The 26820-nt window shown below is 55.1% G+C and overlaps 1 protein-coding gene across 3 annotated transcripts; it reads left to right on the top strand.

The window, feature by feature from the left end:
• The first annotated feature begins 288 nt into the window (after window positions 1-288).
• On the top strand, window positions 289-24234 carry RRBP1 (ribosome binding protein 1). 3 transcript variants are annotated; one of them, XM_053973370.1, is made up of 24 exons: window positions 289-370; window positions 5830-6531; window positions 9239-9387; window positions 9580-9702; window positions 10482-10634; window positions 11108-11226; window positions 12004-12157; window positions 13805-13943; window positions 14280-14467; window positions 14632-14669; window positions 15834-15924; window positions 16524-16616; window positions 16965-17057; window positions 17159-17239; window positions 17331-17420; window positions 17855-17947; window positions 18852-18923; window positions 19024-19119; window positions 19575-19658; window positions 20474-20572; window positions 22128-22211; window positions 22666-22764; window positions 23213-23356; window positions 23650-24234. In XM_053973370.1, exons 2-24 carry the CDS (start codon window positions 5850-5852, stop codon window positions 23686-23688), a joined length of 3003 nt encoding a protein of 1000 aa, XP_053829345.1. In that variant the 5' UTR covers window positions 289-370; window positions 5830-5849; the 3' UTR covers window positions 23689-24234. The 3 variants fall into 3 exon arrangements, with proteins under 3 accessions (XP_053829345.1, XP_053829343.1, XP_053829344.1); XM_053973368.1 differs by lacking the exon at window positions 20474-20572; XM_053973369.1 differs by lacking the exons at window positions 20474-20572; window positions 23213-23356.
• Window positions 24235-26820: the final 2586 nt, after the last annotated feature.

Raw genomic sequence — 26820 nt, 5'->3', positions numbered from 1 at the left:
AGCCTGCCGCAGGCTGGGCGCTCCCCGGACCCCCGAGCCACGCTCTCCCCGCCGTGCCCCGGGACGAGGCTGACACCCGGGGCACGGCCGGCGGGCAGCCGCGGCCGGGGCACGCTCAGCCCGGGGGCAGAGCTCCGCAGAGGCGCGGAGGGAGCGCGCTGCAGCCCCGCTGCCCCGCGGGGAGGGCCCGGCCCGGCCCGGCCCGGCCCGGCGCGGCGCGCTGAGTGGGCCCCGCGGCGGAGCGCGGAGCGGCGGGCGGGACGCCACGGGGCGGGGCGGGACGCGGCGGCCGAGCCCGGCGAGACAGCGGCGGAAAGTGCCACGACTCCACACGGCCGCGGCGGCGAGGAGGGACCGCGACCCGGCACGGGTGGGTACGGGCGGCGGCAGCCCTTCCTCCCTTCCTTCCCTTCCTTCCCTCCCTTCCTCCCTGCCCCCGGCCCCTGCCCCCGGCCCCTGCCCCGAGCACCGCTTCCGCGATCGCCCCGCGCTGCCCGCGGGACCCCCGGCCGGCGCTGCCCGCGGCCCCGGCGCTCGGAGCGGGCCGGGCCGGGCCGGGCCGCCCCCGTGCCCCGCGGGGAGCGGCGGCGGTCCCGGCGCGGGGTCCGCTCCGGGCGGCGGGGCCGGGCGGATGAATGGCCCCGAGCGCGGAATGGCGGCGTGTGCGGGCAGGGCGAGCGGCGGGCCCCGCGCTGCCCCCGCCGCCGTCCCGGGTGACAATCCCCAATCCGATTAACCGCGCTCGCACACGGTCCCGGCGCTCGGGCCGCTGCCCCCCTGTCCGGTTTCTTTCCTTAACTAAGCCCCCCCCCCCCCACGAAACTCTGCTGGCACCCGGAGCCCCCCGGCAGCGCGCAGCTTTTGGACAGAGGCAGCGACCCCCCGGGCGGAGACCCCCGCGCCCCGCGGGCTCTCTCCGGCCGGGAGGAGAGCAGCCTCCCCGCGGCTCCGCTCCTCGCCCTGCCGGGGGAGCGGTGCGGCGGAGGAGCGTGTGCTGCACACGTGGCTGAGCGGCGCCGAGAGGTGTCCGCGCCCGCAGTGCCAGCTCTCGCCTGCCTCGAGGCCCCGCACCGGCGGGAAATGGCTGGAAGGAGCCGAGGCTACCCGGGATGTGAGCCCCAGGGAGGAGCTGAGGGGAACCGGCGCTGAAATGCCTCTTCGGGCCAGCGAGGGGAGAGAAAATTTCTAATAGCCGCTGCAGAGTTTAGTCAAGCTGCAGCTGTGTTGTGGTGCTGTTACACTCTTCTCCTATATATACACGTATTTTCTGCCTGTTTTCTCACTCCCGGGCTCAGGAAGGGAGCTGGCAGCGCTGCTGGCAAGCACAAGCCAGCTGGCTGCTGCTGCCAGAGCTAATGGAGCACTAAGACACGTTCAATTAAGTCGAGCTATAACTGTTGACGATGGGCTGATCTGGAGTTGCTGTGTGGAGTAGCACATGCTGCTGGGAGGCTGGAAGTGCACAGTCACTTACACAGAAAATGTATTTAAACAGAGGCTGCTGGCAACGTGGGCAGGATCTGCTCACGGCGTGCAGGCTTTTCTCGTTTGTTTTTAATTTTTGTCTCTATTGCAACAAAGTGGAGAGGAAAAACTCCAGGAGAAGTATCTGGTGATGGTTTTTTTATCTGCTGGCAGTGCTGTTGCTGATCAGGCCTCCCAGTTCCCTCGTCCTTGCCCTTTCCCTCCTTTTTATTAAGCTGCTGGGATATGTAGAGGAAGGGAAGCTGCAGGAGCTTCACAGGCAGGCATTGCTGTGGGTTATGCAGAGCCTGCCTGTGCGAACCCAGTTCTCTCTCTGCCCTCTGGCCCCTCATAACCCCTGCTGCACTGCTCTAAACTGAGATGCCGCCTTCACACCATGGCAAAGTGGAAGCCTTGGATTGCAGGGGGTCAGTGTCCTGCCTGAAAAGAGCATCTTTTCCTATCTGCAGCACCTGTTGACGCCAGGAGGAGATAACATGTGTTTTCCTTTGGCTGTGGGAAGAAATAAGATGTCTGTAGTTACTGCACAACCTGACTCTTCCATTGCTCGTTGTGTGGCCTGGGTGATTTAAACAAGGGTTGGTGGAGGGCTGGGTCTTAAAGATGCTCAATTCCCATGGATTTCATGTATGGGAGGACGGGCTGAACAGGTGGCACGGCTCCAGCCTGGTTTTTGCCACAGCTGTCAGTGACAAATGTGACCACAAGACACTGAGTGTGGCCCTGGTGCTGTCATGTCACATGTCTCTGGGTTGGTTCATCCTGGAAGTTGTTTAGTGCTGGAAAACCAGCGAGGCTGAGTGCTTTTCTGGTTCTGCTTCCTTCAGCCGAGTTGGACTTTTGCTCAGGTCAAACAGAGGTGGCTGCATGTGCAGGGAGGTGAGGGAGGTCAGGTCTCTTGGGCTGTTATCTGGGAATTTGGGAAGCTTGGGGGATAACAAGAAAAAGCCGCAGGAGTGGAAGAGTCAGAGCACAGCATTTCAGCCAGCTCCTTTACATGAGAAGGCCAAGTGAATACCAAGTGAAGTTCACCATATTCCTGCTCTCGTGGTGGGGAAAGGCTTTACCTGGACCAGCTGCTTTGGGAAAGGAGTTTGTGTATGGAGGTATTAGATGATTTCTGCTGTTTTGGCTGGGAGAGGAGTGGAGGATGCTCCAGAAATGTCATGGAAGTAAATGTGCTCAGTGTTGGATGTGAACTTGATACTTTGAGCGTGGACTCTGATGACTGCTGGTGTTCACGCACTTCTTGGGCACACAGCCTTCTCCCAGGCAGATGGAAAAATGCCATCATAGGAGTGATGCCCCTGGAGGACCAGAAGCTACAGGAGGGAGGATCCTGAAGTCTTTGAGCCTCTCCCAGGCATGGCTGTCAAGCTGAACACGTGAGACTACCTTTGGTGCCCTATTTGGCCATGTCCTGGCTACGACGTGGTCCAGGTGATAACCACGGAGGGCTTTCCTGCCAAAGGGCACACGTGCTTGCGAGGGGCATGGTGTCTTGCTGTGCAAATCCAGGAGCAAACTTCCAGCCCTTGGAAGGGCAGACATGGCAAGGTCAGGAAATGTCAAAGCAGAGCTTCTCTCCTGGGTGCTAGCACTGTGGGATAAATGCTCCTGGCATCTGTGCACCAGGAAGTTCCCGTAGGAAGACTATTCCTTATCCCCCAAATGCCAAGGCCAGCCTGGCTTGATTTAAGCTCGTGTGGCTGTCTCTGCCCCGTTGGAGGGATGGGCTCATCCCTGAACGAGCTGTTGGGCTGGTGCTGCCAAGTCCCCAGCACAGGAGGAGCCCTGCAGGTAGAACTCGCTCCTCGCAGTCAGCGCTGGGGCTGCGGGGCACGAGCGCTGGGACAGGACCCAGGTTGGCAGGGGTCAGTCCCTGGCTGGCACCTCTTGCTCCTCCTGTGGATCTTCTGCCGGCACCTCTGTCCTTGGGAGCAGCGTGGGGTCCCCCTGCTCCAGCAGTGGGAGCTTGGGTGGGAGCTTGGATGGCCTCTCTGAGCATCTCGGCTGCTTTCAGGAGCTCTGGCAGCTGCCAGGGCTCTTTTGCAGGTCCACAGCTCCTCGGTGCTCTGGGCTGCTTTGTTCCCGTATTGCTTTTGGTCTGGAGGGGGTTGCTGGGGTGCTTTTGTTTCGCTCGGAAGGACTTTAGTGCTCATTTACATCCTTATCTCACCCTGCCTTCAAAGCAGGAGGCAAGGTACAGGCAGCTTTTACTGCAGCCCATGGAGAGCTGGGTGAGGCTCTCTGTGAGGGAGAGAGGGTATGGGGCTCTGGAAGGGCTTCTGGACACAGTCCTGTGGGCTAAGGAGTGGGCAGACACACGGCTCTGGTGCCATGGTGCCCCATCCAGCACTGCCATCTCACCCACCCCACCACCCCTGTCTCTGTCCTCTCATCCATCCCTAGTGGAGATTAGGATTTCTTGCCCCATTCCCATCCCCTGTGGGCTCCATCAAGCTGCTTTGGAGGGTGGCAGTACTGCCTGATGGGGTTGGAGTGCATTTGTCAGCCCTTGGGGATGCCCTTGCCCCTTGTCAGCCCTTGGGGATGCCCTTGCCCCAAGCTGGAGCAGCAGATTTTTATCTAGATTTGAAACTGTGGTGTTGTGAGGTCAGGAAGGGCTTATTTTTACAAATATGTTGGGGTTGCTGGGTGAGGTCACCTTGTTCTGGCCCTAAAACAGCTCCTGGGTGCGTTGGTGTAGCCCTAAACCCGGCACAAGATCGGGGGTATGTGTTCTCCAGCCCTAGTTTTTATTTACTGACAGGGAGAGGAATTCCAGTCCTTTTCACACTGTGGGTTAGGAATTACCTGTCTGTCCTGGTGGGGACCCTCCCAAAGCAATGCTCCCTAGTCAGGAGGCCGTGACTTGGCACCAGCTGTGCTGGGATAGAGTGGGCTGAGGCCGTTCAGGTGCAAGATGGCCAGGGAGATGTGAAATAGTAATAAGTGATGCCTGCAGTATCAGCTGCGATCTCCAGCGGTGCCCTGGGGTAGAAAATTGGCCCTGACAGGGCTGGCTGGTTCCAGCTGGCATGGAGAGCCCTCCTGCCTGCCAGCTTCTCTCTCTGCTGCTTTACCTGTGGTGTTTGGAGAGGTAGGCAGGGAGAGCTGGGCTGCAGCATCCTTTCCCAGGCAGATTGGGTATCTCCAGTGGGAGATTTGCAGCTCCTCCCAGCTCTGCACCCCCTGCTTTAGTGCTGGAAATGAGTTTTCACTGCACTGTCCCCACCTCGAGCAGCTTTGAGCTGCAGATTCAAGTTTGCTGCTCCAGCTCTTAGAAAGGAAGGGCCTCTGAGGTGTCTCCCTGCAAGCACTGAGGTTTGAAAAGATGCTGATCTCCTTAGTTTTATTCTTATTTTTGCCTCCTCCCCTTCCAGCCTGTCCCTCCCTCCCTTCCTCCCTCCCTCCCTCCTCGACCCACAACCCCTTAAAGCGGAAATTCGATAATGTCAGCAGTTAAATGTGGGGATGAGAACTCCTGGTAGCTGAGGCCTTTCTGCATTTTGCTAATTCTCTTTTGAGTAACAATGAAGCCATGGCAACTCCTGGAAAATGTCCCTTCCCAGATTAACTGCCTGACACCAACAGCTGGGGGACTGTGAGCCACCTCAGAGCCACGGGGAAGTGATGCCCTGGTGGATGAAACACGTGGATGGGCCAGCAAAAATTGGCTTTGACACCAGGATAGGTTCAAGTAGCCATTAAGAGGGGTGGAGATAGCAGCATCTTTCCCCAGGGGTGGCTGAGCCCTGCTTGCCAGGGCTCAGAGCACACGGTGTGGTCTCTGCTGCTGCTCAGCAGCAGTGTACAGCTGGGAAAGGCAAGAAGGAAGGGCTGCTGCAAAGCTTTCTCCTCCCAGGGGGATGTTTTATCCCAAAGATGACACCTGGATATGCATCTGGGGGCAGTGAAAAAGCCAGGTGCTCCAGGAGAAGCCCAGATATTGGCCAACCTGCTCCCAGCAGTCTGAAAGTGGGCTCTCTTACTGCTGCGGGTATGGCTTAAGGTCGTACAAAACCACCCCACTGGACGTAGAATGTGGCTCGTGGCTGTCTCTGATTGCATCCCTGTTTTTTAATTCCTTCTCTTTGGTTCTTGTGGAGATGAAATTGAGTCACTGAGGTACAACTGGACCCCTGTGCATGGGCAGTGTAGCAGAGGAGCACAAACTCGGGGTTGTGCAGGTGGGTCAGCCTGAGCCACGTGAATCTGGAGTGTTCCCAGTGCACGGTGCCATTGGAAGGCACAGATGCCCATGTGAAGACCCTTCTCAGAAAAGCCATTGCATTTCTTTCCTCCCCTCCTGCCCCTAACTGTTGTCCTGGTGTCTTGCAGGCACAGAAGAGTGAGGCAGGATGGATGTGTACGACCCTCAGACGCTGGGTGTTATGGTCTTCGGAGGCTTCATGGTGATCTCGGCCATCGGGATCTTCCTGGTGTCCACCTTCTCCATGAAGGAGACCTCTTACGAGGAAGCCTTGGCCAAGCAACGCAAGGAGCTTGAGAAGACCCAGCAGCAGAAATTAGAGAAAAAGAAGAAAGAAAAAACAGTTGAGAAAAAAGGAAAAGCAAAGAAAAAGGAAGAGAAACCAAATGGAAAGATCCCAGAGCAGCAGCTTGCTCAGGAAGTGACGGAGCCTCCCAAGGAGGTGGTTCCTGAGCCTGCTGTGGTGCCTGAGCCCGTAACCGTTGAGACTCCAATTGCAGCCGTGGCAGTTGTCCCCCAGGAAAAGGAGAAACCTGTTCCATCACCTAAGGAGAAGAGGAAGAAGGAGAAGAAAGTGGCAAAGGTAGAGCCTGCTCCTAGCCCGGTGTTGGCGCCGCCCCCTGTCAGTGTCCCCAAAAGTTCTCCCGGCCGGGAGGTGGCCCCTAAGGAGGTGCCCGTTGTGGCAGTGCCCCCAGTTGGCACTCAGCAAAGTGCCCCGGTCATCAGCTCGGTCACCGTCAAGAAAACCGAGGCTCTTCCAGCCCAGGAGGACCAGAAGCATGATGGACCTGCCAAGAAAAAGGCTGCATCCAAGAAGAAGAGCGAGCCAGGTAAGGCCAGACTCCTCTGCCTGAATCCCCTTGGTCCAGCACACAGGTGTTGGAGAGTTACAGGTTCCTCTGGGATTTGTGGTACGTGCTCTGCAGATGGGAGTGAGTGGGAGCTACACGTCCCTGTCCTGGGAGAGGGACAGCTGCCAAGGTGCTGCACATCGGGGTGGAAAGCCAGGATGAGGTGTTTTCCCCATAGAACCCTGACTGTTAAAAGTCCAGAGGAGCTCTCCCACACTTCTCAGTGGAGCTGGGTCACCGCTAGCATTTCCTCCTCCTTTGGTGGAGGTGAAGAAGGATTCTTCAAGCAGAGAGGATGGATGGAGTTTCCATACTGCAGGGGATTGATCGTAATTAGAGGGAGGTGACTTTGGGTCTGTCACAGGGAAAACTGGCCCGTCATCAGTTGTGCCTTACTTGATTGATTCAGAGATGGAAAAGATCAGGTGGTCCTGAACTCTGCAGAGTATAAAAAAGGTGTAGGGAGGGGAAAATCAGCTCTCTTGCTGGATTCTTGCCTCTCATTGTACCAGTAGGAACAGTTTGGGATTTATTTTTGATTAAGTGATAGTTACAGGCACTAAAAATGTGAATGCTTTCAGACCTGTGGAAGGGTTCCCATGTGGACACATGGCAGAAATCTCTCAGGTGTTCTCAAAGATGTCATGTGATGTGCATGGATTTCTTTCTTTCTTTACCAGAAAAAACTCCAACCCACCAAACTAAAAGCCATCCCTTCTTGCTGCCCTTCTGCAGCACATCTAAGCCTGCTGTGCAGCCTGGCAGTTTCCACACCCACATTTTGGAAGAGGGCCTGCCACTCAGTGGGGCATTTGCAGCTGCTGGGTTAAACCCCTTGAACCTGCTCTTCTGAGGGAAGGATTTTACTGAAGGCCATCTCCACACAGTGATGGGGTTTGGAATGGTTGGAGAAGGTGCTCCTGGAGGGTATTGCAGGGATGGTGGTGTTGGGGAAACTGGAGGTGACTGGTTTATTGTGTGCACCCATGTGAAAAGCACGGCCCTAAATCCGAGCTGTAAGAGCTGAGGGAATGTGGCTGGGAGGTGACCTTTTAGCATTTGTTAAGCTGGGAGGTTTTTGGGTGCTCCAGCTTAGATTCCCTTGGGTGTGAAGTGCCAATCCTTCATGTCCTGAAAGTGAAGAGTGATGTCTTAGCTGCTCCCGTGGGATTTTGCAAAGGAAAGCTCCTGGTAGGATTTGTGCCATGAAGCCAACTGCAGTCCGACCAAGGTGTTTCAAGCAGCCGTGGTCTCTCCTCCTCAAATGCAAAGGAACACATTATTCTGTGGCAGATAAAAGTGGGTGTTCAGAGTGTTCAAGGACACATCCTCAGTGCTGAAACAGATGGCAAAACTGACAGGAATGGCTTGGGGTACTTTCCTCCTGCGACTCCACCTGGAGAGGGGCGGAATTCCGCTTGGTGTGTCCCTGCAGGCAGCAGGGCTGAGCAGGGGATGCCGTGTGCTGTCCTGCAGTTGCCAGCCTGAGTGAAGTGTGAGCCAAGCCTCGGGCCCGGGGGCACACGGGGGTGGAGCTGCCCCGGCTGGGGACAGACACGGCTGCTGCCAGGGCTTGGTGCTGCCCTGCCAAAGGGATCACTGAGCACTTACTGTCACTGGCCAGACAGACTCCACTTGGGGAAAATAATTTATTCCCCATTAAAATAGATGAGAAACAGATTTTTTTTTTTTTTAGAAATTAAAACAATGCCTTCCCCCCCGCCCTTATTCCCAGGCTCAACTTCACTCCTTCCCTCCTGACTCCTCTGCCTCCCATCCCTGAGTGGTGCAGGAGGATGGGGACTGTGGACAGTTTGTTACAACCACCTTCTGCATCCCTTTCCTCCTCCTGCCTTTCCCCTGCTCCAGTGTGGGGCCTTCCATGGGCTGCAGTCCTTTGGGAGGAACCTTGTTCAGCGTGGAGTCCGTTCTCTAGAGGAGAATCTCTGCTCCAGCACCTGCAGCACCTCCTCCTCCTTCTTCTTTGGGCCTTGCTGCAAAGCTTTGTATTCAAGAGACACTGGTGTTAATGACTTCAGGGGCTCTGGAGCTACTGGACTCCAAACTGCTTTTCCTTCTGTGGTTTCCTAGAAAGATGAGCCCACAGGGCCATAGATGCATGCAGGAACCCCTAAACCTGCCTGCCACCCTCTATCGTGACCATGTTCACTGAGGTCCTACCACAGCATCGTGGTCCCTGATGCTCCCTGGCTTTCCCAGCTTTGCAGGGCAAGGGTTGGAGCCATGTTGCTCCCTTAGCAAAGAGCTGGAACAAACTTGGCTGGTGAAGGGTGGGAGATGACCTCGCTGTCACCAGCACCACTGCGTGGAGTGACATCCTTCAGCAAGGCTGTATTTTGGTGTGGTCCAGCTTCTGACGCCCAACATGTCTGAGTCCCCTGGCGTTGGCAAAGCACTCCCAGCTCCTGCTGAGGGTCTCTCCATTCGGTTGAGGGTGCTGGCAGGTGCTGGGACCAGCTGTTGAGCCAGGCAGAGGTGACACGTGTGTGGTGTCATCTCCAGCACTTCTCTTACTGTTCTGCCTCAGAGAGGTACCAAATGTGACTCTGGAAATCTGGGTGGATGATGGTTTGAGATGGCAGCTGCGGGCTTGAAGCCAGCTGAGATGGTACAATATTTCTGCTGTTGTCCCCAGAAGTCCCCATCCCTCCTCTCTCCTCCCTAGCACCCACGGATTTGGATGGGGCCCTGTACCTGCCCTACAAGACACTCGTGTCCACAGTCAGCAGCATGGTGTTCAGTGAGGGGGAGGCCCAGCAGCTGATCGAGATCCTGACGGAGAAAGCTGGAATCATCCAGGACACCTGGCACACGGTAGGGCTCTGCTGAGCCTCAGGAAGTGCAAGGGGAGGGAATCACCCCCGTTTCAGGCAGGCTGGCCCTGGGGGCGTCTGGGAGAACAGAGCTGAATTGTCCCTGGAGCAGAGGGCAGGATGTCGCGTGTGGGGTGCAGGGGATGGCTCTGGAGGTGCTGCTCCCCGCTGATGTGCCGCCCCGTGCTGCCAGGCCACGCAGAAGGGTGACCCAGTTGCCGTCCTGAAACGCCAGCTGGAGGAGAAGGAGAAGCAGCTCTCTGCCGAGCAGGAGGATGCAGCTGCTGTCAGGAACAAACTGCGGGAGCTGAGCAAGGTAAGCCCTGGCTGGCTCTCCTGGCATCTCTGGTGTGGCCTCTGCTCAGGGTGGCTTTCCATGTGCCTCCTGCTCCCCACATCTCAGCCCTCCTGCTGGGGCTCTTTGGACCCTTCACCTGCTGGCTGTTTTCTTCCCAAAAAGAGGAGGAGATTCCCCTGTGCCCTCCTCTCTTGGGCCTGCTCCAGTCTGGGGAGGTGCCAGCCCAGAGAACCACAGGGCAGTGCCCATTGGCAGCCACGGGAGAAGGAGGGGAAAACCCTTTCTGTAAGAGATTGCAGCTTTCTCCTCCTTCAGGGAGAAAAGCAAATCCTGCCTCATTTCAGCTCCCCTGAGCTGAGATGGTGCCTTTGTAAGGAACCTGATCCTAATTACAGTGCCCTTCCCTGACTCAGCCCCCCGCCCCCATGTCTTTTTGGGTGTTGAAGGCAGAACAGATCCCTGCCATGCTGAACTTGTGGCTGTCGAGTCCATCTGCTTCATTTTTCTTCTTTGCCCCAAATGTTGTGTGATGTTATTTATCCTGAGGGAGGAAAATAAAATTCCAGGCTGTCTTACTCCTTTCTCTTAGCTGGCCCAACATGGAACAACAGTGGCATCCAGTGGCCACAGAGCCCAAAACAAAATGCAGGAGGAAATGTAAGTGCTAAATGTACCTGGGCGTGGGGGCAGCAATGAAAGGGCTAAACTTTGTAGTCTGCTGAGCTAGGAGGCCACATCCTCTTAAAATGGGGAAACCTGTGCTCTGAGGACTAACTGGGGGCCTCCTTTCCTGGAAGGAGCTGGCGGCCGAGCGGGCCAAGGCGGTGGCCGTGGAGGGCAAGCTGAAGGAGCAGCTGCTGGCCCGCGAGCGGGAGATCGTGGCCGTGCAGGCACGGATGCAGGCCAGCTACCAGGACCACGTCAGCGAGACCCAGCAGCTGCAGGGCAAGGTGAGTCCCAGGCTGTGCTCTGCACCTGCCTCCTTCCTCTGCCAGGTGGCTGCTGGTGGCACATGTGTGACATTCTGGAGAAGGCTGAGCTGCGAGAGGGGCGAGGCCCTGTGGTGCTCCTGGGCCGTGGTGCTGAATTTCCCCCCCAAACCCCTTTAAGGGCCCCCTAAACACCCCTTAAACTCCCCCAGATCCATTCCCAAACCCCTTCAGGTCCCCCTACACCCCTCTAAGACCCACTTAATACCCCCCACACTCCCAAAATATCCCCCAACCCTCTGTCCAGATGTCTTTGGAGAAGAGGCACGTTGGAGCATCTTCATGGGATGTCACACCCCTGAGGACTGTCAGCATCAGCAGACACTTCCTTGCATTGCCAGTCCCTCCTGCTCATCTCTTGGGCTTCTACAGGGACAGAAAAAAGGGCAGCAGAAGGGCTGGTGGTGGCATTAACCCCTGTTGGGCTCCTCTAGATCCGGACCCTGCAGGAACAGCTGGAGAACGGCCCCAACACGCAGCTGGCTCGCCTGCAGCAGGAGAACTCCATCCTGAGGGATGCCCTGAACCAGGCTACCAGCCAGATGGAAAGCAAGTAAGGCTGGAAGGAGGGGCAGAGCCTGGGGCTGCCCTCTGGCAGACCTTGGCTTGACCACCCCCTTTCCCAAAGGTAGTTCTGCAGACACCCCAACTAGCTGGAGGTGGAGGAGGGAATGAGGGAGGAAAAGCTTGCCAAATGGCTTTTGGGGGTACACCAGGAGAAACAAGGGTGTTCTTCCTAAGTGAAAGGGCAGGGAAACCCTCTCTCCTTTGGGGTCACCTATGCAGATGCCATATCCAACAGGCAGTGGAGGGGGCAGAGGGGATCAGAAGGCACTGTGGTGTTTTTCCCCCATAGGGGAGCTCCTACTCTCAAAGTTGAGAAGAAATGCAGGCAGCTCTTTGATGGGAGTGATGCTGCAGAGAACAGAGCCCAGCCCAGCGGGTGCAGAACAAATAGGAGCTAGGTAGAAGAATTTCACACTCCTTTTTATAGACAGTCTGAAATGACTGGTGATTAACAGCAGGCAAATAATTACAGAGTGGACTCCAGCTGTAGTGCTTCCTCTTGTGTCTGGGAACACAGATCCACGTGTCCTCTACTTCATAAGAAAGGAATGTCTCCTGTGATTGAAACAGGGCTTTTAAAAAGTGATTTGTTGGCTCTTTCCACCCCCTCCCTGAAGGACCAGCAGTGTCCTAGAAACAGGCAAACAAAGTTCACCATTTCAAGTCCTGAATCAGGCCCACAGGAGGATGTGTTTCCCCCTGCCAGCACCAGGGAGGCTTGGCTGGCCTGTGGGCTGAAGTATCCCTGCTCCTGTTGCTGCAGGCAAAACGCTGAGCTGGCCAAGTTGAGGCAGGAGTGCAGCAAGCTGATGAAGGAGCTGTCTGAGAAGTCAGAGGTGCTGCAGCAAGAGGAGCAGCAGAGGAAGAGCTGGGAGATCAAGGCGACGGCCTCGGAGAAGCGAATCGAGCAGCTGCAGGTCAGGCAGGCGCCGGCAAACCCCCTCCCCTTGCAGGGCTGGGTGGCTCAGTGGCAGGGGATCCGTGCACGTGGGAAGGGCTAGGAGGGAGAGGAATGTCCATGGCTGGGAAGGAAGCTGCCTGGCAGGCTTCCTGGTTGCTCTCCCCTCCGTTAGCTTGTCACATTCCCTGTGGCCCTTGTGTAGCGTCACCGTCAGAGCCCAGCGCACAGGGTGCCCTGGCTGAAGCCATTCTTCTGCAGGTGCTCTCTCTCTCAAACTCAGAGGGTTCTAAGCTTGTTGCTCTCTCTCCCTGGAGAGAGATGGAGATGGAGATGGACTTTGTGGCTTTTTTGGTTGCCAGCAGGGAGTGGCTGGGTTTGGGGTTTTGAGGGGTGTTGAAAGGACACCTCGCAAGCAGAGCCTCTGAGCACACGGGTGTGTTGCTGGCAGGCAGGCTGTACTCACACAGGGAAGAGCATCTTCTTGGGATGTGACAGTGCTCCTGCTGGGATCCTGCTAGGATGTTGCTATGCTGTGTGCTGGGAGCATTAATCCCAGTGTAGCAGGCAGGGTGAGGGATGTCTCTGAATTGCTTTGGCCTCTTCAAGAAGGGGCTGTGGTGGAAGAGACCTTTATCTGCACATGCCAAAATAGTTTTGTAGAGGAGTTCCTAGAGCAAATGGCCTTCCATATCCTTGCTCTTAATTTTTTGTGTGCCTGAGGATGTAGCTCTCCTTTTGGTGGGCTGCATTTGGCTCCTTCTGCTTTTGCAGGTGAGGAGCTAGGAGGGTGATGTGAGCTCACAGCTGGTGTGAAGGCAGGAGCTGCCTCTCTGGCTCAAAGCAGGAGCTCCTAGACATACTTTTGGGAGAACTCCAGGGCTGTCAGCTCGCTGCACACCTTAAATGTTAATTAAATAAATCACACTAGCTGACTCTAAAGTCAGGAATGTGCTTAAGGTGCTAGGGAGAATGTGTTCCAAAGCAACACCTGGAGCTCTGAGCTGAGGATACTGAGTCAAATCCTCAAAAACCAGAGCAGCTCTGCTTTCCTAGTGATGCTGAAAGCATCCCTTGGACAGAGGCAGGCCTACTGGTTTACCTCTTCTTGTCCCCGCCATGCAAAGCAATTTTTCTCCCTCTGCAAGGGTGCCCCTTGTAAAGCTGCAACTCATCCTCCTCTTCCTTTGCCTTCCCCCTCAAAAGGCCTGCGCTTTGCCAGCCTCTTCTTTGCTGCTTTCTATGATGGAAAATAAAAAGTATTGCCTGGCCCAAACTGCAGAGACAATTCCTCCTCCTGTGGAAACGTGGTCGGGTGTCTCTGTTCTGCAAAGCCCTGTGCCAGCACCTCTCCCTGTTGGGCTGGGGTGGTTTGAACCGGGGTTCTGGGAGGTTTTTCAGAGCTCTCCAGAGGAGAGGTTGGCCATGGAATTGGCCCAGGACTGAGACATTTGGGTATTGTCTGCTTCCCAATGTGAGGGCTGGCACGGGATGAGATGTGAGCCCAGCGCGTGGTGCTTCATGCACAGGGGGAGCTTGGCGGGGGGACGACTTTAATACCCTGAAACACAGCTTAAAAATAAGATTATGTGACACATGAAGCTTTGCTTCAAACTGGCTGGGGTGTCTGTCGTGCTCCAGGAAGCCTTCTCTTCCTGCCCTGCAGGCTTACCAACGGGAGGCAGAGGTGATGCTGCAGAAGAGGCTGGATGAGGTCAGCGACGAGCTCCGCAAGACCCAGAGCAGCTACAAGAGCCTGTTGGCAGACGCAGAAAAGACCAAAGGGCAGCAGCAGAGCATTGCTGGTGAGGAACTGGCATCAGCATGGGGAGAGCTGTAGGGCAGACTGGAGGCTCTCCAAAGAGCTTGGAGGAGCCATTGGGGCAGGACGGGTAGATCCAGGGATGAGTTAGGCTGCCTGGTGTGGTTGTGAGCAAGACACGGGCTGGTCCGTGGTTCTACCCCAGGGTGTCACTCCTGTGCCTCTCTCCTGTGCTGGCCTGCATCCCTGCCTGCCCTTTCTGTGCCTCCTCAAAGCATCCATGGCCAAGGCTTCTTTGGCTAAGATCCAGAGCAGGGTGGGGAGTCTCCAGGTTTGTTTGCACCTGCCCGACTGTGTTTATCACCCTTCCCTCCAACAGAGCTGCAGGCCAAGCTGCTGAGCTCCGAGGCAGAGGTTAAAAGTAAGCTGCTGGAGTTGGACAGCGTGAAAGGGAAACTGCAGGATGCCAGCTCGGAGAATGCAAAGCTTCTGGAGAGGATCAAGTCCATCGAAGCTCTGCTGGAGGCAGGCCAGATGCAGGAGGCAGAAAAAGACAGAGACCTGCAGGTTGTGTGCTCGTTTAGCTGGGGCGGGAGGAGGGGAGTGGGTGACGCTGCTTGCACAATCCCTGAGTTACCTTTGCTCCGGGATCCTCTCTGGGATGCCACAGAAAGGGCTGACCTGTATCACATGCCTGGGGCAGGTAATCAAAGTGCTTTCTTCTCTTCCAGGCAGCCAATGAAGCAGAAATGAAGCAGCTGCAGTCAAGGTGGGTCCAGGTGCACATCTTGCAGTGGCACCTCCACTTTGCTGTCCATGTGCCCCAGGCTTCCTCCAGCACTGAGCCTGTGGCTGAGGGCTTCCTGCCTTCCAGGCAGGCTTGGGGCTACCCAGCTGGGGAGTCAAGGTCAATCCTGGCCAACAGTGCTGTGTAAAATATTATTTGGCTCTGGTGCTGGCCCCATACAACAGCCAGTCCATTCTGAAGGAGGACTGAATTGCAGGCAGGCACATGGAGCCTGGCCACTCCTACAACACAGGAGGTTCTGCTGGTGTTGGTGCTGGGTGTGGGGTGTCTCTGGTCCAAGTCCCTGCTCAAGGCTGGGCCAGCCAGAGGAAGTTTTTTTTAAGATGTTTTCAGGTATCTCCAGGGATGGAGATTCACCACCACTCTGTGTCCCTATTCCAGTGTTAGATAACCTCTTCCCCCACCCCCCAGCACAGAAAGAAGGGTTTCCTGGCATTTAACTGGAGTTTCCCAAGTCATGAGTCCTGCCTGTTGTTCCTTGTCCATGTGCTGGGCACCTCCAAGAAGGCCCAGGCTCTGCGTGGGGGAAGATTTCTCAGATGCCCCCACTGCCAGCAAGCATCCAGCATCCCTCTAAAGGAAAGCACTGTTGAGCTGTCCTGAGACCCCAAGAGACGTGTGTATTTCTTCTCAAAGACCTGAACCTTGGTTTGCTCAGACTGAGGGTCCCTTCAGTGCAGATGGGGGATATGAGGCTGTGGAGGGAACCTGCAGCTCTTTGCTGTCTGGTTGGCAGCCCTGATTGAGGGTTACTCAAGATAGTGGGATGATACATTCAAAATGCAGAGCTGTGGGCTCTCTCAGCCTAATGAGCCACGGACAGGAGCAGCCCCAGTTGTGCAAGCCAGAATTCCTGGCCTTTGTGTTGGGTTGCTTCTTCCTCTTTTTGTGTGTGTACAGCCAGCCAGTAAAGTGATTGCTTTTTATTGCTGGTAAGGGGGTAGAAGACCAGATCCCACTCCAGTATTACCATGGCTGTGGTTTTCAGTCCTGCTCCCTCTTCCTCCTGCTGTGTGTAGATCCCAGAGCAGACCAGGATAGGAAGGGCTGTGTCTCCATCTCGGGAGCTTGCTGCCCGTGAGGGAGGTGACTGCTCAGGCTCACTCCTGCATCCTGCCCTTCCAGACTCCAGGAGAAGACAAACCAGCTCTCAGCCTTGGAAAGGGAAGCCACACAGCTGCGGGAGGCAGTGGAGCAACAGAAGGCGAAAAACAACGTAAGTGTGTGTCAGACAGCTCATCTTGGTCACCTCCTGGTGGCTCCAGGGTGTGGCCAGAGGCTCTTGCAGCCCCACAGAGCCCTGCAGGCATTGCCTCATCTGCCAGAGAGCAGGAATACCCCTGGCAGGCTGTGCAGCTGGTGGGCTGCCTGAGGTGACACGTCTGTCCCTTGTCCTCTTGCAAGGTTTAGGACCTGGTAAGCCAGAGAGATCCTGCCTTGGTAGGGCCGAGGCAATCTCTGAGAAGGCTCCTTCACACCTTCCTGCTCCTTTGCTCCTTATCCCTCTACTGCAAGGCGGTGTCACTTGTGTGGAGGCCACCTTGCATCCCTGCACTTGGCCTGTGTCCCCTGCAGGCATCCTGAGCTTGCTTCTGGAGCTCCTGTCCCATCCAGGGCACTGCCAGAACAATGTGGGGTGTGGAGCCCCTGGAAAGCCAGGGGAGAAAGGAATGCCTGTGCGCATGGGATGGAAGACTCCTGACCAAACCCAGTTCCCTAAGCAGAGGCTTTGAAATCCCCTGCAGTGCCAGCAAGCAGCTTTGTGGCCCTTGGCATGGCATGTGGCTTATTGCCCTGTCTGTGTGGTCTCCACAGGACCTTCGGGAAAAGAACTGGAAGGCAATGGAAGCGCTGACCACGGTGGAGAAGGCGTGTGAGGAAAAACTGCTCGCTGCTACAAAGGCAAAGGTGAGCCTGGCATTTCCCTGCTGTTGGAAGGGAAACATTCAGCTTCCCCAAGCCACCGGGGAGGCCTGCCCTGGGTTGCCTGCCTGCTTAGGAACAGTGCTGGCCCAACTCTTCTGCAAGCTTCTCCAAAATTTTTCTTGAGGGCAGTGCATCCCTGGTACTGGTCATGGTTGGGGAACTGGGGACATGGTTGAACTGGAAGTGACGTTTTTGTGGTTCCCAGCACCAGCAGTTTTCTGTGTTGGCTGGTTTCCCCAGCCCGTAGGCACAGAAAAGCAGGACCAGTGTTGTCAGCCTGGCCAGCAGGTGCCCAAGGCCCCCATCCATTGCAGTTTGTCTCTCTTTCAGGAGGAGCTGGCCCAACAGCTGGACGCGCTCCAGACGCGAACGCAGCAGACGCTGCTCTCCGCCCTCCCGGGAGTCACCGTGTCCTCACAGCAGGTGGGACAGCCTTCCTCAGACCTCCCCAGAGCCTCCCCACGTGGCAAGGAGAGAGGTCTCAGCATCCTCCTTCTTTCTTGTTCTCTTTTTTCCGAACTCAGGATTATGACATGTGGCTACAGGAGTTTAAGGAGAAGACCGTGGGTGTGCTAAAGCAGCAGATGGTCACAGCAGAGCCACCCGTAAGTGATGGCTGGAAAGTGGAGGGGTGAGGGTGTGCTGGAGGGTCACGTGTCTTCTTCTCAACTCTCCTTCCTTTCCCTCTCCTTTTAGGATTCAGCTCTTAAATTAAAAGAGGCAGAGGAAGCGCAAAGCACTTTACAAGCAGAGTGTGAGCAGTACAGAACGATCCTCGCAGAGACCGTAAGTTCCTGCTCTTTGCACTGTGTTGGCTTCCCACTGGAAACCCCTCTGGAGAGGTCTCCTGTCAGCCCAGGCTGCCCATGAGCTCAGGGTGGGCATCCCTTGGTGCGCTGGGGGAGCTGCTGTGTGGTAGAGTATTTGTCAATGAGACAGAGGAACAGGATAAAGGAGAATTTCTAGAGCTCTTCTTCAGCCTGTGTTGGAAACCTTGCTGGTGGTGATGGGGTGAGACACAGCAGGGTCTCTGATGACCGGGGTGGTTGAGCCAGAGTAGGGATGAGGAGCCCCCAGCCCCACCTGATCCTAATTCTGTCACCTGTTGATTGGCCCAAATCCTTGGAGAGGCTTTGCGTGTGCCGAGGCTTCCAGCCCTTGCCCTGCTCAGCTGGTGGGGGCTGAGGGAGGCTGGGGCTCAGCTGAGGCTCTGCCCACAGGAAGGGATGCTGCGAAACCTGCAGAAGAGCGTGGAGGAGGAGGAGCAGGTGTGGAAGGCAAAGCTCACAGCCTCTGAAGAGGAGCTCCAAAAGGTGCGTGTTGCTGACCCAGCTGGGTTTGGTGCTCCTGGAGCTGGACTTCAGGAGAAGGGGAATCTCTTGGCTATAAATTGGTTGGTGTCCCTCAGCGTTCCTGCCAGCTGTGAACACCGACACACAGGAGCTTCCTTTTCTTCCCAAATCTACCCCTCCTGTCACCAAGCCAGCTGACAAAAAGCCCACCTCATGTAGAATCTTCCCTCCTGAATGCAGAGCTGCGATTGAGCTGTTTTCCATGGCCTGGCTGCTCCCCATCCATCACGTGGGGTTTTGGAGTTAACTGGGACTGCAGGGAGGTGGGGGAAGCTGTTGTACAAGAGATGTTTGATTTCTCAGCCCACTGCTGGCTCACTGCTGAGGGCTGGTGTGGGATTGCACAGGGTGACGTGGCCACTGGTGGTGTTCGTGATGGGAAGAACATCTGGTGCCCAGGGCAGCTCCCAGAGCAATCCTGCCTCTTAGTGGAGAGGGGGTGAATTCCTCCTTTCCAAAAACTTCAGCATCTGTAGAGTCCTCTTCAAAAACCAGCCTGGGTTTAAGTGCTTTTTCTGGCAGCTTGGCCTCCCTTTACAATGAAGTCCTTGCCACCTCACTGGAAAACTGCTGCTTCCAGACCAAAAAGTGCTTTCAGCAGGAAGCTTGTGCTGAGTCTGGTGCTGGTTTCTCGGGTGTTGAAACCCAACTGCAGCCACCTGAAATGCTGCAGGCAACAGCTGTTGCCTTGCTCTCCACCATTTATGGCCTGTGTATGTTAGACTTGTCCTCCCTGGGAAAGGAGAGCTCCATCCTACCTTTGGATGGGTACAGGATGAAGTGGGAAAGGTGGGAGTCAAACAGCAGCCAGTTTTTGATTGAGCCAGAGGTGCTCAGTGTCCTTCTCTGATCCTTTCTGCTTCAGTCACACCTGCAGCTGAAATCCTTGGAAGGCATGGTGGAGAAGTTGAAAGCAGATCTGCAGAGCACGGATCAGGTGAGGTTTTTGGGGAGGGCAGACTTTAGCCATAGGATGTTTGGGATATATTGGACCTCAAGCAATCAACCGCCTCCTGCTTTCCTCTCTTTTAATGCAGCTAAAGGAGTACACCTCTCTTCTGGAAACACAACTGGAAAATCACTTGGAGACAGCCAGCTCCGAGCGCCAGAACTACACAAAAGAAGTTGAAGCTGTGAGTGTGGAGGCTGCTGCCTTCTTCAGCTTTTTCTAACCCTGACTCCCCACCCATGCATGTTTTGAGGATTTGAGGAGTATCCTGGGCATCTGGGAAGTGCCCCAGGGATCTGCAGCTTTGCAAAGAAAGAGGAAAACAGATGGAGATTGCTCCAGTCTGGGTTGTAGACTCCTAAAGCTAAGAGTCATGGGCAAGGTGATGGGTCATGGAGGTGCTGTCTGCTGCTCCTAGGTAGCCTGTGTGGTTTCTGTGGCTCAGGTGAGACAGACCTGTCCCATGGCTGTATTTGCTTCAGCAGGCATCAGCAGGCAGGTCAGCATGTGATGACACCAAGACCTCTTTGGGAAGATGTTGCATCATAAAAAAACTTCCTTGGGCCAAAGAGTTCATAAACCAAGTGCATAAAAGGAGTTGTTTTTTTTTTTTTTTTCCTTTCTTTTCCTCCTTGGCAGCTGAGGCAGCTCTTGTCAGAGTCCCAGGAGCAGCTGGAGGCAGCAAAGACTGAAACACAGAAGCAGAGCAAGGAGCTGGCCCTGGTAAGGAGGGACCCTGGGAGATGCTCTGCTGGGTCCTTGGGGCTGGCTTGCAAAGCAGCTGTGGGGCCAGCACCCTTCCTGTGGGCTGGGGGAGGGCAGGAAGGCACAGCCATTGCACGGGCTGACCTGGTGCTGCTGGGCTCCTCACGGTCAGAGCCGACTGCTGGGACCCAGGAGGAGATTTTTATTTGCCTGTCTTTCCTCCTGTGGTGGGGTGGGAAGGAAGGGAGAGCAGCAAGGCTTGCTCAAGTGGTGTGTAGCAAAAAAACCCAGCTGCCCCACCACTGGGCACTTGTCACCACAACAACACTCTGGGGCAGGGGTTTGGGTATCCATCCATCCATCCATCCATCCATCCATCCATCCATCCATCCATCCATCCATCCATCAATCCATCCATCCATCATCCATCCATCCATCCATCCATCCATCCATCCATCCATCCATCCATCCATCATCCATCCATCATCCATCCATCATCCATCCATCCCCCATCCATCCATCCATCCATCATCCATCCATCATCCATCCATCCCTCCCTCCCTCCCTCCCTCCCTCCCTCCTTCCCTCCCTCCCTTCCTCCCTCCAGATGAGGTAGAATCATTTGCTCTGCACCCCTGGGAGCTGTTGAGCCTGCAGCTCCCAGGTCAGATACCACTCTGCTGCTCTGGCAGACACTGAGGTGGTTTTCCAAGCATTCCAGCTGGTGTGCAAGCCAAAGAGCTGGCAGGCTTTGTCTGTAGGCCCCTGTGGCTCGTGTGAGGGCTGTGGCACAGGGATGTGTCACTGAGCCAGGCTTGCTGCTCATCCCTCAGGTCAGGCAGCAGCTGAGTGAGGCAAAGAGCCACGTACAGGAGGGAGAAGTAGTGGGGTTACAAGCTGAGCCAAGTGAGCCTGCAGCCCTCGAGGGGACGGTGGGGAGGCCACTCCTGGGAAGGCTCTGACCCTTAGCCACGTCCCACGTCCTGTGTCACCATCTCTCGGCGCATGGAGAACTGCACACAGCTCTGCTCAGGGCTGTCACAGCTGTGTTGTTGTGTTCCATCCTGCTTTGGGGGGCAGCCAGCCCAGCACCCCCCCATTAACCATGTGTCCTGTTCCCACAGGGAACGTAGCAGTTGATTTCACCAGGCTGTTCCCCTTGGGAGCCCTCTGGCAAGCTTTGGGTGATGCAGGCAGGACATGCTGAGAGCCCTTGGGCCAGCACTGCCATGTGACAGTGACCTGTGGGGTTCAGAGTCTCCTCAGAGGAAGGGGACAACACCCTGACAGAGCTGTGCCAGGATCCCTTCCCAGCCAGGGAGGATTAGGATTACAGAGGCTCCATAAACCCTGCTGCAGCTGGGCTGAGGGCATTAGCAGCAGCTGTTCCCTTCCAGGCTGACACCTCTCACCAGAGGCAGTGCTCTTTCTCCTTCAATCCTGTTAACTGTGGAGCCTTCTCCCAGTCATGGGGGCCTGCCAGGCACATCTTGCTCTATGGCATGCCTCTCGTCCCACATCCCAGCTGGTGCTGCCTGAGGAGCAAGCAGAATTGGGCAGTGCTAAGGCAGGCCCCAGGCTTGGCATCAGCAATCTCCCTGTGTCGGAACCCAAAGTGTCCTTCAGACACTCTTGGATGTTCCAGGCCCAGGTCAGAAGCCTCTGAGACCCTGGCAGGCAGCCAGAAACCCCTGTGGCTTTGAATCTGATCCATGGAACAATTTACCAACCTTGCAGGAAGAACAAGAAATCACAAAAGTTTAGATATTATAGTAGAAGTAGTCACAAAGTGAAAGGAAGAATCTTTGAGTGCTGTACAGGGGGGTTTTAGGCCTTGTACAGAGGGGTCTGAGTTTTGTACATGGGGGTCAGAGGTTCTGAGATGGAGGGATTGGGGCGTGCCCTGTCCTCCTTCTTTCTCCTTCCTATCCCCCATGTTCTTGGTTGATGTTGGCACTCACAGATTGGTTTAGAGTAGAAAGTCACTGTTCAATATAGGTGATAGGCATTGGGGAAAAACTATAAACATTTAATAGGTAATGTGTGATATAAAAGATGGCACCAGCCCCTGGGGCAGGCAGAAAGGGTCAGATGCAGAGAGGGAAGGAGTCTGAGACAGTGTCAGTGTGTGTGTGTGCCTCTGTCTGACCTGCTGAAAGAACCACAGCAGTTCAGGAAGAAAATCTTTTAGATAACATACAATAAACTGCCTTGAGACCGGGTGACTGAAGACTGCTGAGTCTTTCTTTGAAGACCCGGGCTGGAGGAGACTTTTCCACCTCCCGGGGTCACCCCAGTCTGGGGGTGAGCCCTGGCATCCCTGCAGAGGGGGGATGCTTGTACCTGTTGCCCTTTGGAGCTGTGGGGAAAGCTTCTGGTTTTATTTCTTCTGTCCAGCCCAGCTCTCTTGATGATGTCCCTGCTAGCTCATTTCTTGAATCTTTTTAAAATTTTATTTCTGGGTGTTTTCCCCTCTTCTCAACACAGTTGAAAACCCAGCTGGAGCAGAACGAAACGCTGGCAGAGAAGGAGCAAATGCTGCGGCAAAAGCTGGCACGGGAGCTGGAGGAGGTGGGTGTGGGCGAGGAGGACACCAGGGTTTGCAAAGCCTTCCTGGATTCTTGGCTGCTAATGAAGCCCAGGAATTAATTAATCTGAAGGCTTTTCCCCATCACTGCCCACACCTCAGACATCACTGTGAGGCGTTCCCTCCCACATCTGAAGAACTTCTTACAGCAGCTGTGCTAAAGCCATGTGGCATCACTGGCCCCCCAAATTCAGCTCTCCCAGTTCCCCCCTGTCTTGTGCCAGCCTTTTCCTTGGAGGGTGACGGGCTGGAGCTGGGTTTCCTGCTGCTCCAAGTGAGAAGTGCCATCTCCCTGGTGGAAGCAGTGCCCTGTGTGTCTGCACCACCCAGCTCCTCAGCAGGACACACCCAGCGGGCACTCGGGGATGGCTGGAGCAGGATGTGTGGGAGATGCTGGCACTGTTGGCTTCTGTGCTCACCGAGCGTGTCCCTTTCCAGGCCCAGAGCTTAGCACGCAGCTTGCAAGCAGAGCTGGAAAAGCTGAGACTGGCTGAACATGCAGCAGCTTCAGACAAGGAGGAGGCCCAGCATCTCAAGGTGAGTTGGCTGTGCCACGACAGCAAAAGTCACGTGCGAGCAGGACCACGAGCACGATTTATCATTTCTGAGGAGCGAGGCCCATCCCATGGTTACCCTGCAGGAGAGGGCTCAGAGCTCCAGCGTGGCTGAAGGACAGCAGGGCCACAGCCACTGCATCCTTGCAGGCCGAGATCAGTGTGATGCCCTGAGCAAACACTCACAGGCTGGGCTTTTCACACACTGGGAAACCATCCAGTCCTAGCCCACGGCATCTCCAGGGAGCCAGAGAGAGCTTTGGGGGGTGCCTGTTCTCCCTGTTGAGGGGGGGACTGAGTGTTCCCCTGGCCTGTGGTCACTGAGACAGCTTGGTGCAGACCCGAGGTGGCCTGAGGCGTTTTGAAGGGGGGAAGGTCACCAGGTTGCAAAGGGAGGCTCAGGCAGGTGCCTTCTCTTGACTGCCATGTAGGAAAGGCTTGAAAAAGAAAAAAAATTAACAAAGGACTTGGGCCAGGCAGCAACCAAACTACAGGAGCTACTGAAGGTTTCCCAGGACCAACTGGCCAAAGAGAGAGAAATGGTGAAGAAGTTGAAAGAACAGCTTCAGGAAATGGTACTGGTGGTGGCCATGTCCCTCCCCTTGGTGCTGGTGGAGGCCCTGGGGCAGTGTGCAGCTGGCAGGGGTCGGCAGGGGTTTAACAGTGGGGGCAAGGTGGTCCTTGCTGCCAGAAGCCATTTGGGTGGCTTTTGGGAAACGCTGAGCCCACACGAGATGGTGGTCAAGGTCCTCCCTGCCCCACAGGCAGGACCTGGCCCATCTGTGAAATGCTTTGGGCCTTGAGCTGCCATGAGCATCACTAAGGGTGAGGCCCAGCTGAGTAACCCACTTCTTTTTTTGTTCTCCAGGGGAAAGAGGACAGCTCAAAGGAAGGGACTTCAGTTTGATGAGTCTTCACCCTGGACCTTACAGTTAACTTACCAAAATGCCTTACACATTCCTAAAAATAAAAATTTATGCTAAATTTACTGTAGATAAAAGATACAAGCCATTAGTGACCCAAAACCTAGTTTTGAAACTTACAAGAAAACATACAAAAAAAAAAATCCAAAAAACCAACCAGTAAACACTGCAGTTTGTAAGAAAATCTTCGTTCTGTTTTGTACAACTCTTCGTTTCCTGGGGAGCTGCTGTGGCCACGCTGGGCACGTGCTGGGGCTTCACCCTCCTGTTCCAGCAGAACCCACCAGTGTGTGAAAAGGGAAGACTGTGCTTGTACGTCAACCAGTGCAATTATAATTATATTTTTTTCCTTATTTTTTTTCTTTTATTTTCTTTTTTTTTTCTTTTTTTTTTTTTTTCTTTTTTTTTTTTTTTTTTTTGAGTGAAAGGAGTGTGACAGTAAGACCCACCATGGAAGGATGCCCTCTTGGACGGGTGGCTCTTGGCACGTGTATTTCTGGCTGTCGATGCAATTAAAATGATGTAGTGAAGAGAGCTTGTCCTTGCTTTATTTTTCTTGGAGGTTAGTTTGTGTTTTTTGAGTTTGCAAGCCAGGTAGGGCTTTGGGGTCACTGCTTCACAGAAGCCATCCCCTGGTTTTTATTCACTACACACAAAGGAGAGAAACTATTTGTTCCCACTGTGTTTTCCCACTGATGGTCCAGAGCTGGCCTCCCTGTGTGGGGTTTGGCAGAGGGGTTGACACTTTTGCCATGGCAGTAGGGGCATGGTGGGGACAGGGACCATTCCTCCTACTTGCTTTAAATCTTAATGCTCCCCTGTAATCTGTCCCTGTGGGTGCTGTGTGGTGGTGTTGGCCCTTGGTTACTGTCAGGCTCTTTAGCCCTCTGCTCTCCCTTCTTGTTGCTTTCCTTTTTATTTTTTTTTTCATTTTTTTTAAATTTTATTTTATTGGGTTTTTTCCCCTTTCTTTTTTATTTTCAAGCTGGTTTCTTAGGAAATGGCAGAGGCACGTGACAGCTTGGTGCCTGTCTCCTCACAATAAAGCTGCTGAGCCCAGTGCTGGCATCAGCAGACTTTGAGAGAGGGCAGGAAAAGGCCCCTGCAAAGAGCCAAGGCCAGGAAGGAGGATGAGGGGCAGAGCTGCTTCCATTTTGTTCCTGGGGAAGGCCAGTGTGTGACCAACCCCTGAACTGCACACCTGAGACTCCACAGGACTGGGACATCCTGTCCCTCCCCAACACTGTGGCTTTTGGGGCCATGATGAAAGGTGGGGGAGGACTGTGTGCCTCAGCTGGGACCAGGTAAGAAAAAGGGCCAAGAAAAGGGGGAGCTGAGAGCCACCCTTGTGTGTGTGCCCCCACTCCGGGCCCCAGCACAGGTGGCAGAGGGGCTGCTCTCCCCATCCTGGAGGGACAAACTCAGGAAGCAGACCTTTGCCCCACAGCCAGGGTTAGCCTGTGGATTACCTTCCTGGCCTTTGTGGCACACGCAGAGGAACGCGTGAATCCAGGGCCACTGGTGACCCCAGCCTGTCAGCACTGCCACTTGCCCCAGCCCAGCACGCCTGGCCTGTTGGATGGAAGCTCCCCAAAGGCGAGGGAACGCCTGCATCGTGTCAGGACTGCACAAAACCCCCACCCAACCCACAGGCTGGAGGGGCTGTTGAGCATGGCAGGGTGGCTCTCACCCCAGGAGCCACGGGGAGGACGGGCCAGCCGCCGCAGGTGCCGGGAAGTGACGCGGGTCCTTTGGTTTTGCAGTTTTTATGCTTTTGCAACAATTCTTGCCTTTATTGTGAGCTGCTGTGCACAGACAGCAGATAGCCAGGCCTGCCCACAGAAGCAGTAACAGGCCCCAGAACAGCCAGTGCAGGAAGGGCAGGCGGTGTTCCAAGTGCACCACGGAGCAGGTTGGCTCCAGGGGGGCTCCAAAGGCTCCAGAGCAGGTCCAGTGTCCCCAGCCCCGGGGCACACGATGCCCTTCTGGCACACAACACCGAGCTGGCTGTTTTAGGAAGAGAGAGAAGGACTAGTCTTGTGAAGCAAAGCTGAAATAAAAGAACTCTTTTTGGGGAAAGACGTTTATCAGACTTTTTTACCCCTGGAATGGTACTGTTGCCATGTTTTAATTCCCTTGGCACCTTGATGGAAGGAGAAGGACATCCTGAGGGGCCAGGAGAAAGCCACAGCTTGCCCAAGAGCACACGGAGCTGAGGCCTGGCCAGCCCCTGCTTTCCCCACAGCTGGTGGGATTTTGCCCTGTGCCCACCCAGAGTCACCTCCTTTCCTACAGGAGAGGCTTGGTGCTTGTCTCAGAGCATGGGCATTGGTGCCCATGACTCAGAGCAGCCCCAGCACTGCAGGCAGCTACCTTTATTGATAAAGATCAAGCAGTTGCTCAGCTGGAGTGACTTGGAATAAGAACACTGGATCCTTCTGCTGATTCAGCCATGCCGGCAATTACCTTTCAGCCTGGGTACCTGGGCTTATCAAGGCACAGCTGAAGACACTCAAATTTAACCTTTCTTGTAAATTACATTTACACTGCCTGCTGTTTACACTTAGGCCTGAATTATCAGTCTCCATTTCCTGTTCTCATCTTCTCACAGGCCAAATGGACAAAAATGGCTTGGGAAACCATTGCCTGCATGTGTACTTCAAAATGTTCACATTACCTGAGCGAGTCCTGCTGAGCTTGTGTGACTGAGCTGCCTCCCTCACCCGAACTCCTTCACCTATTTATTCATGTGCCCCTGTTAGGAAGTGATTTCTTCCACCAGCAACCAGCCAAGTTATAGGAAGCATTCATCATGTTGTCTCTCCCTGCTTGTCTTGCCTTTTTAGAAGGTCTGGGAGAAAACTTAAAAACAGTCACAAGTTTCATCCCCTCAAAAAGCAGGAAAAACAACCCTGAGGGGAAGTTTGGCCAGCAAACCCCACAATGTGTGTAAACCCACAGCACTGTAGCTCTGAGGACTGAGTTGCTGTTAGTTCTGGAGCATAAAGATCAATTCACTTTGGGACTTCTTGTGAGAATCCTGAAAGCTCTCCAGCTGCCTGAAGCTATAGCACCACACCCAGCCAAGGCCCAAAGTGCCACCTCTTATCACTCAG

The sequence above is a fragment of the Vidua macroura genome, chromosome 3 (genome assembly GCF_024509145.1).
Source record: "Vidua macroura isolate BioBank_ID:100142 chromosome 3, ASM2450914v1, whole genome shotgun sequence".
Taxonomy (NCBI): domain Eukaryota; kingdom Metazoa; phylum Chordata; class Aves; order Passeriformes; family Viduidae; genus Vidua; species Vidua macroura.
This window is presented reverse-complemented; position numbering and strand designations above follow the sequence as displayed.